At 43.7% G+C, this 9,938-nt stretch overlaps 1 protein-coding gene across 2 annotated transcripts in view; it reads right to left on the bottom strand.

Moving 5' to 3' along the window:
* SMARCD1 (SWI/SNF related, matrix associated, actin dependent regulator of chromatin, subfamily d, member 1) overlaps nt 1-9,287 on the bottom strand; it is a 12,720-nt gene extending 3,433 nt beyond the window's left edge. For both annotated transcript variants that reach the window (XM_006900246.1, XM_006900245.1), the window contains exons 1-10: nt 8,938-9,287; nt 8,158-8,345; nt 7,887-7,929; nt 7,670-7,792; nt 7,099-7,221; nt 5,926-6,042; nt 3,943-4,044; nt 3,574-3,735; nt 3,387-3,484; nt 1,603-1,738 (exon numbers count right to left, since the gene is read on the bottom strand). In XM_006900246.1, the coding sequence (XP_006900308.1) occupies nt 1,603-1,738; nt 3,387-3,484; nt 3,574-3,735; nt 3,943-4,044; nt 5,926-6,042; nt 7,099-7,221; nt 7,670-7,792; nt 7,887-7,929; nt 8,158-8,345; nt 8,938-9,114 (1,269 nt within the window). In that variant the 5' untranslated portion in view covers nt 9,115-9,287. The remainder of the gene's footprint in view (nt 1-1,602; nt 1,739-3,386; nt 3,485-3,573; nt 3,736-3,942; nt 4,045-5,925; nt 6,043-7,098; nt 7,222-7,669; nt 7,793-7,886; nt 7,930-8,157; nt 8,346-8,937) is intronic.
* Nucleotides 9,288-9,938: the final 651 nt, after the last annotated feature.

Here is a 9,938-nt window from a genome sequence, read left to right on the forward strand (position 1 = left end):
ATAATTATAGAAAAAAAAAAAAGAAGAGTCCCAAAGCACTCTCTTGTTCTCAGCTCTCTTCTGTTCTCATTCTAAGTATTCTTTCTGGCAATCTCACCTACTTGTTTTTCACTACCACTCAGAAGCTAGCGGGCAGTCTACAACATATTTTCTAAATACTAATACAACTGCTTTCTGAACTCAATGTATCCAAAACTAAACTCATCACCTTTCACCCTCTTCCTCTGCTCTCTAGGCAAATGAATACCACCACCCACTCAAACTAGAAACCTGGGCATCATTAAAATGCCTCCTTCTGACAATAGCCCACAATAAGTGGTACAATGCATATAGGACTGGGAGGGGGGAGGGAGGGAGGTAGTTGGGTAGCAGGAATAAATATTTTTTAAAAAAGAAAGTGAACCGGGTAATGGGACGGGAGAAATGTGCAACAATGAATGAATGAAAACTTGTCTATAAACTTTTTTTAAACATCACTATTAAAAAAAAATTTATTTAAAAAAAATAAAATGCCTCCTTCTCCCTCACCCATCCAAACAGTAGCCAAGTTCTTTCAATTCAACTTTGATATTTACCAAAGCTCTCTACTTATTTCATTTTTAAATTTAGGCCCTCAACAACCCTCACATGCATTACTTGTTCCAGCCTCCTAACCTGGGGTTCCTGCCATCAGATCAGTCAAGTCATTCTTTTCTTTCTACCAAAAATCATTCTAAATGCAAATGGAATCAAGCCCTTCTACTGATGAAGATCTTGCAATAAGCTCCCTTGGTCTTCAAGATTAATTATTAACGTATATTCCCTGTATAAAAGCTTCATGATTTGGCTCCTGCTTCCCTATCCAGTTTCCTATCTTGAAAGTTCCCATCCTGACAACCCTGTACTATACCTAGCACACTGAACAGCTTGAGTTTCTTGAAAATGCCAGTGTCTCATATCGAAGGGCTTTTACACAAACTGTTCCTTCTTTCTGAAATGTCCTCTTTAGTGTTCTTCCAAACACCACTATCTTTCCCTCTTTTGTTTAGTTAAGGCATTAACTCTTCTACAAAGTTTTCTTTGTGTTGCCAGAGCACATGTAGCTTACTTGCAGGAGCTATGTTTATTGATATTAATAATAACAGCAGCAGTATTTACCACTATTGTTTTCATGAGCCACCATGCCATGTGCTTAACAAACTATCTCATTTGATGTTCCTATCAACCTTATAAAAATAGGTATTACACAGTTTATTTCACAGAAACAAGAAATGAGGCTCAAAGGTTATCAGAACTCTTGTGTCAAGAGCAAGCACAGAAAAAAAAAAAAAGAGCAAGCACAGAGGCTGACAAATACTGGGAATCAAAATATTTTAAAGGAGTAAGTGGTATCAGAAAGCAGGAGGTGGGGAGCTCTGGTGGCCTAGTGGCAAGAAGCTGCACTGCAATCCCAGAGAAACACGGTTCGAATCCACCAGATGCTCTGCCGGAGAAGGAGGCGCAATATCCTCCTGTACCAGTCAGATCTGATTTGACGGTACACGCACACAAAATAATAAAAAATAATAAAAAAAAAGAAAGAAAGCAGGAGGTACCCAAACTATGCAGGACAGAGGCTCCTACCTTGTTGTCCAGAGTAGCAATCTCCTGCTGGCTGGCAGTAGACAGCAGAAAGGAATTCATCTGAGTCTTCAGGGTATCATCCACTTCCACATCAATGTCATAACAAGCTGTCTTTTTCTGATCATTAGGGTCAACACTAGGGAACAAACCAAAGGGGCCTGGTAAAAGGCTTGTCCCCTAAAAGCTAGTTACATAGGCTCAAAAAATGGTTCAGGGATGAAGAGGAGGGAGTTTGACTACAAATGTGCATGAAAGAACTTTTGAGAGTTAGGAAATTAAAACACAGAGCATAATAAATAGTGGTCTAACTTTTAAGCACGGGATACAGGACAGCCCAACTTTTAATGACCCAGTTTATAGGCTTTAGGAATTAACTATCAAGTAAGTGAAGGCTTAGGATCTAAAGAAAGACCTTGAAAACAACAAATGCTAGCGAGGTTGTGGAGAAACTGGAACCCTTATTCACTGTTGGTGGGAGTGTAAAATGGTGCAACCATTATGGAAGGCTGTATGGTGCTTTCTCAAAAAGTTAGAAACAGAAATACCATTTGACCCAGCAATTTCACTACAGGGAATAAACCCTAAAGAAACCAGAACTGACACCTAAGCAGACATATGCACACACATGTTTACTGCAGCTTTGTTCACAATAGCAAAGAGTTGGAAACAACCCAAATGCCCACCAACAAACAGAGAAGCTGTGGTATATTCACACAATGGAATACTATGCTGCATTGAAAAACAAGGAATTCAGGAAATATTATTAAAAATGGGTGACCCTGGAGGACATGATACTAAGTGTATATCTCAATCACAAGGGGACAAATGTTGCAGAATTCCACTATTGTAAAACAGGACCGACATCGGGGTTGGGAGTAAACTAAGAAAAGAAGGGATAAATAATATATACTGTACTGAAATAGATAAGGGAGAGAACTGTTTGAAAGGAATATATGATTAGGTATTATTTTCATGACAAGAATCCAGAATGAGAGCTGCATCATGGTGGAGTGGACTGGAGTGGTGGTAGGTATTGTATAATAATGAAAGCATTTTCTTTTTTTTTACTTTTCAAAGAGAAAAACCAAGTGGGGGAAGGAGTGAGCAGGGAGGAAAATGTGCAACAATGAATGAATGGAAATTCAAAGTCTCAGGAGAGCTCTGGTGGGCTAGTGGCAAGGAGCTGCAACTACAATCCCAGAGGCTCATGGTTCGAATCCACCAGATGCTCTGCCGGGGAAGGAGGAATAATCTCCTCCTGTACCAGTCAGATCTGATTTGATAGCATGTGCAGAAACTCAAAGAAAAACCAGGACAGTTAACTGTGCTTAACAGTAGTAACTCCAATAAAAAAAAAAAAAGAAAAAAGAAAAAAAAGAAATCCAAAGTCTCTATAAACTTTCATTAAAATTTCAATTTTTTTTTTAAAAAAGAAAGACCTTTAGGTGCAAGTATTAATATGGACTAATAGAAAGCAGACAGAGAGCAGCAACACGGTGCTCTGAAGAGGAAATCATGCCCTTCACTGCCAGGAGATGCCTTGTTCCCCAGTTTCTGAATACAGACACAATAGATACCAATACATTCAAGAGCACAGTTAATATGTAATAAAATAGGAAGTGACAAATTTCAGATATATATTGGCTTTGTTTTTATGGTAAAAATATATAATTTAAACAATGGCTAGTTAATAAATTGCAAAATATCTAAAAATTTGACAGCTGGTTCTCACAGATATTAAAGCCAGATTCAGCACAGCACTGGCTTCCTGTAAGCATGCTTACCTGATGACATGATTAATGATAATGGGTTCTGGTGGCATAAGCAAGGCATGAAGCCTTTGGGGGATCTCTGAAAACTTCATACGCTGAGACTCAAAGATCTGTGGGAAAGAAGAGAAGCAGCTAAAAGCCAGCATCTTGACCATCACTAATATTCCACTGGGTTCTAGTAAAAGGGTCACTTGTTTACCTGTTGTAGGTACTTGTCACAAATGACAAACTCTCGCTCATGAGGATCCTGGAGCTTATGTGTCTTAATATATTGCCATAGTGCTTGGATGATCACTGGACGGGTCTGGGTGTGAATACCCAGGAGCCGAGCTAGGCGAGGGTCTAATTTAAACTGGGGAGGCTGTGGGGAACCAAAGAAAAGAGATAAACATTAATGTAGTACTTTCACTTGGTCAGGAAAATACTAGGAGGAATACAGATGACTGAAAATCTCTCCCTATACTTAGGGAACTTGAAAAGAATAATGGGAAATTATTCACAACAGACTTAAAAATCTTCAATGGAATGTAACTGTGGTATCAGGACACCTCTCCCTACCACACAGTACCTGGTAATCCAGCATCAGCAGGACAGTACACCGTACATTCACGTCTCCTGGCCGCTTCACCTGGAAGCCATCCGTCTCCTGGGTAGTGGCGGTCCTGTGCCACTACAGAGAGGAAGATGTCAGGGGGTGCTCTCACAAAGGAGAGCTGGGGTGAGAGGGAAGAGCTGCTGTCATGACAGAACACTCAGTTTTTGATCACTGAGGCTACTGAAGAGCAGCATTTGAGGTATTTTTAGTTTCTTTCAAATTACATATGGCTTTGGGATTAATGTCTATGTGTAAAAGATTAACCTTTTAATTCTGCCTGTTCAGGGTCTCATTTAAATTAGCCTAATTTACCAGTGATAACTATCTGCAAAGTGGATAATATGAATGTATATAGTAACATAGCTGTTACTTACTATTTGCTATGTGCAAATGATAAATGGTCCTAAACCATATACCTAGATTACCTCATTCAATTCTTACATTCGTCTGAGACAGTCACAATGCCTATTTTATTGGTAAGAAAACCAAATTTTAGAAGAGTGATATAATTTGCCTAAGGTCAAACAAACAATAAATGGTAGAGCTATAATTTGATCTCTAATGTGTCAGCATCAATAGTCCACATTATTACCCATTATGATCAGAAAGTTGGACAATGACCAAGGAGGACAGAAGGAGAATTGATGCCTTTGAGCTGTGGTGCTGGAGAAGAGTATTGAGAATACCATGGACTGCTAGGAAAACAAAAAGATTTGTCCTGGAAAGGGTTAAACCGGGCTGCTCCTTGGAGGCAAGGATTCTGAGGCTCCGTCTAACATATTTTGGACATGTTGTGAGGAGAGACCAGTCCTTGGAGAAGGACATCATGCTTGGGAGGGTGGAGGGACAGCGCAGGAGAGGAAGGCCCTCTATGAGGTGGGTTGATTCAGTGACTGGGATAATTGGGATGGGAGTGTCAGAGAGAGTGCGATTGGCACAGGACAGAGCAGAGTTTAGGGCTGTTGTACATAGGGTCGCTATGAGTTGCAAGCAACTCGATGGCACATAACAACAACAACAACAACAACAACAACAATGCTCTATTACTATAAAATTTAAAGATATCTGCAAATTGCTACTAATTCCATAACTTATTTACCTTAGTAGATGGCAAAGACCTTCTCAGGTATCTTAGTGAGTGAGAGTAAGAGGCTGTGGCTACCCTGGCAAAGAAAGGAGCAGCTTACGTTTACTTGGAGTTTTGAACTGTCTCATTCTAGTTCTGACTAAGATACTATCATGCTCTTCTGCAAAGTGAATACTGTCATTAATATGGTTGTTGTAACATTATGCTGTTAGGCACAACAAAAGATTTTTAGAGATTATTTGGAATATAAATGGAATAAGGACCAATAGGAACACTGACAAGTACAACTATTCTACTACTTGACTTCTTTAACTATCGCAATTGCTACCAGGATAAAGTAGGAAAGGTGTATGACTAACAGCCTCTTCCCATTACTAACAAGCAAGATGTAGAAATGGCCTTGAATGTACAAGAGGCCTCCATTAGAATTTCACCCTGAAAGTAGGGAGAGAAAAAGGAAGTTTCTGTGCAACCAAGGTGGTAATATTTTTTAAAATGGGACAAGTGAAATAGCAGGTGCTCTTGGGGCCAGCAGCTGAATTCAGCTAATGCCCCCTGGAGGTCAACAGAGAAACTGCAATGGTGGTACTCTAGACACCTGCTGTTGCTGCTGTGTGCCATCAAATCAGAACTGATCCATAGCTGACCCTCTAGGTGATTTGTGAAGGCAGTAAACTGCATGGAAGAAGACTATCTCCTCCCATGCAGCAGCTGGTGGGTTTGAACTGCATTCCTTTGCAATTGCAGTGTGGTTTCTTACCACTAGGACACGAGTAACCCTTTAATGTATGTACCTTACCACTCCCTAGAAAATAAAAGTACACTGTCCTGCCGTCAGAGTTAAAATCCTAGGAAGCAGAGCTACTTACTTCTACCAGATGGTTGTCTGGCCCATACAGGTCTTTGTCCAGTTCAATCACCAAGGACTTAAAAAAAGAAGAGAACTTCCTCTTTTGTTTGGTAGCATCATATTTGGACAAAGCTGACTAGAGGAAAAGAGAGCGCTCCTGTTAGAAAAGACTACAAAAAAGTTCCCAAGACAGAGTTTCATAGAAAAAGAACACACAACAATAAGAAAACATTCAGAAAGAATTTAAATATTTCTTAGGAAAAGGCAAGGTATTAAATGAGTCATAGTAGAAATAGAATCCTGGAGAAACAGCCTATAATATGCACAAGTTTATTGACTTATCTCATTTCCCACTGGAAAATGAGTCAAGTTAAGCCAAACCATTGCATATAACAACAAAGCAAGTGTGAAAAGAGAAAAGCCTGACTCTAAGAGAGGAAATTAATCACAGCCAGTAGGCAGCCAGAACAAAAACAGCTTTATTTGGACAGAATGACAACATCAGCAGACGGACTGGACCTATATAGACAAGGCAGCTCTGATACAGAGCTAGCCCTAGTTATCCGGAAGAAAAAAAAAGGGGGGAAAAAGCATTCAAATTAGCTTGCAGCTAAAAATATAGAGACAGCCAGAGAATACAAGGGAATGAGAGAAAGGTGAGCTTCCCCAAGGAGTTCCTAAAGCAAGAAGTTGGGGGATCGTCACTTGTCAGCTTGGTGTTCCTCATGAAGTAATGGAGAGCCTGTCAGAGAACTCCATCTCACTTAAATTGTGAGGCATCTTCAGTGAAAGCTGGGAGGAATACGCCTTAATAGGAATCAAGGACTTAGAGGAAAATTATGGCTTCAAATGCCAAGTGTAAACTTCATATGTTTCTTTTTTTTTTTTAAAGATCCAACTAATCTATAGATTCTAATAAATAAAATGGCCAACAGAGCACTAGGAAGAAGGTAAACAACAAATCAGATTCTTAGACAGTAGGTTCTCAATATGATACCACAGTGAGGGCCAAAACTGTGGGAGCCAGAAACAAAGAACCATTGTCTTCCAGTGCAGAGAACAGAGCATCCCTCTCCCTGCTGCTCCCAACAGGAGCTGGAAGCACCAGACAGACATCCTGCCGACCAGACAACACTGCCTGTTCCCAATGGCTCCCACCCTTGACACTGACCACGGTGGACTCTGAACTCACATCCTCCAGAAGCCGTCCTTCTACCCGAAGCTCCCAGGAAGCCACCGTCCCTTCCCCATCTTCAGCATCTGATTTGGCCGGATTGAAAGTGTTAGAAATGAAAATTCGCAGCTTTCGTTTTTGCTGAGGAAGGCAGAAATAGGATTAATTGTTGGGCTTCAGGGGTTTGATGCTGAAGACAAAAGTCTCCCCAAGCCCTAAAATTACTCCTAACAGACTGGCTTACTACCCAGTTCCTAGGGTGGGTGAACAGAGTAGAGGCCACTCGTCTGAGTACACACACTGGGATACCAGGTGGACAAAGCCATGTAGGGCGCCAGGTTCCAAAGGCAGCAGAGCAGTTAGAGCAAAAACAGCGGCTATTTCTGGTGCAAAAGGCACTAAAAAGCTCCTCCCCCTTGCTGTTTTGTTCTTATGCTCCTAATGTAATTCTCAGTTTGTAGGCGGAAGGGAGAGATGCAATTTAAATGCCAAGGAGAGCTGTGCTGTGCCTTTAATTTCTCATCCTAAGCCTACTAAAGGTTCCTGAGTCCTCTCTTTTGGCTCTGTGCCTAGCAATCTCCTGCATTACCTTGATGGGACGTTTCAAGGCCTCCTGGATATCTAGTCGTTTCCTCATGATAGTCTGGTCCAGCTTCCTTTCAAAAGCCAAGAGATCCATATAGGCCTGAGATTCTGGTACCAGTTCACGAATCTTAGAAACAGAATGATATAATTGGGATCAAAAGCTGACTATCTCTCATCTCAAACACATCACACCCTCAGGAAGACCTACAGCCTAGACTCACCCTTTGAGGTAGAATTTTGTCAGCCATCTTCTTTTTCTTTGCACTGTTTAGAATAAATATTGTCATTAGCTTGGGATGGCACTAGTCAGAACAGGAAAACAAGCTGTCAGCACCTCCACTTATAAAAAGTAGAGGGGCTGCAAAGCCTCTCTCAAATAATGTAAATCCCCTCTTCAAGAAGCATGAGGTATTCTCAAACTGAGTTCCCCAGCACCACCACCTCTAGGTTCATGGTAATCCCCTCCCTCCTTCTGCCCCAGCGTCCTCTTACTTGTGGTTTCGGTTTTGGACTGCCTGTTGCTGAACCTGCTGGATCTGCTGAGGTGCAGGTCTCTTGCGGGACTGATCCATCCCTGACTGGGCCAGGCCAGGTCGAACTGAAGGGTTCCCCCCATAGCCAGGGGGTCCCATGGAAGGTCCCTGAGGTGTCATTCGGCTGCCTGGCAGCATACCTGGTCTCTACAGAGGGGAAAAGGTCCAGAGATATCATGGTCTCTAGTTAACTCCACCAACAAAAGAAAAGGAGGAGGGAGGTATGTGCCTGAGTTCTTTGAATGAGACAGGGCTGTGGCATGGGGTGGAGGAAAGATCTATCTTTCTGAAATACAGGAGACTAGCGTTTCATCCAGTCATGCATGGTTCCATAGAATATGAGCCCAAAGCTATTTTGGATCTGACACATTCTGCCAGCTCCTATTTCTGTAGAAGCTGACCCCGATCTGCCAGACATCTTCTGTCTTCCTCTGGGTACTAGGGCTGCTCAAACTCCTTTGCACGCCAAACCTTTTATGCCCACTCTCTTGCCCCACTTGAGCCAGCCACATCGGGCTCATACCCTCACTTCTCACAAAAACAATGTCCCTAGACGCAGGTGAGGATGCTAACTGCTTCCCCTCCTTTCCTCTGAACTACCGTACCAAACCCCACCCCCACCTAGGGCCTGAATCTCTCCCAGGGGAGTCCCTCCTACTTCTCCCTGCACACTTGTCACTCCCAGGACCCTGCTCGGCCCCGCCCCCGGCCCGCGCGCCCCTCCTCCTGCTCCACTCACCGGATAGGCCGCTCCAGGCATCGGGGAGCGGTACAGCCCTTGACCCGGCGCCGGGCCCATTCGCACCGGGGGGCCCGGAGTCCCGCCCGGGCCCAAGGCGGCCGCCGCGCCAGCCCCTCCTGTGGCTCCGGCACCACTGCTTGGAGCCACAGACTGGAAACCCGCCCGGGCCGCCATCTTCCCCGGAGCCGCTGCTGCAGCTTCACAAAGAACCGGAACCGGAACTCCCCCCGCCCCTTGCGCGCCCCCCGAGCGCCCACCAGTCCTCCCGGCCGGCCGGCCGGCACGGGAGGCTCAGGGCAGCGAGACTGTAGGCTAGAGTGGGGGCGTCTAGCGGAAAAGGCTGTGCTAACTTCTCCCTCCCGCCTTCACAGTCCGGGAGGGAAAACCATAGAGAGGACCTGTGGGATAGAGAGTCGCTGGGAGCGGGCGCCCCCAGGCCGCCGGGAGGAAGAGAAGGACCTGCAAATGGTGACTACTACCCCATTTCTACTCTTCTGAAGAGGGTGGTCAATTAAATGCTTTATCTTGGCGCAGCACTTTTAACTTTCCAAAGCACTTTAATTGCTTTCCATTTTATTCCCTTACCGCTATAATTCTAGGGGGCTGAAAAAAGGAATGCACTTTGTTCGATTTTACAAACGGGAACACTGAGCTCAAAGAGGGTAAACGACTCGGCAAAGGTTAACCAGCAAGTTACGGCAGTCATTCCTAGTCTCCAGATCTCCTGGCTCCTAGCCCAGGATACATCCTGTGCATTAAAATGCCTACCCATCTCACACAGGAACTTCGGCCCCACTTAGTCCCTGACCATTAACCTAACCTCCTTCCAAATGTTAACATTTTCGTTTATCAGAAAAGTTCTGTCCTGCCTGCTCCCCAAAGAATCCCCTGTACTGGGGCTTCTCTCTGAGATCTTTATCGTTTCGACCTCTTCATTCCTCTCCAATAGTTGGTTCTTCCTCCTCTCATGATTAATCTGGCTCCATCTCCAGGACATC

Source organism: Elephantulus edwardii, unplaced genomic scaffold, assembly GCF_000299155.1.
Source record: "Elephantulus edwardii isolate Elephantulus edwardi_28Jun2011 unplaced genomic scaffold, EleEdw1.0 scaffold00278, whole genome shotgun sequence".
In the NCBI taxonomy this organism is placed as follows: Eukaryota; Metazoa; Chordata; class Mammalia; order Macroscelidea; family Macroscelididae; genus Elephantulus; species Elephantulus edwardii.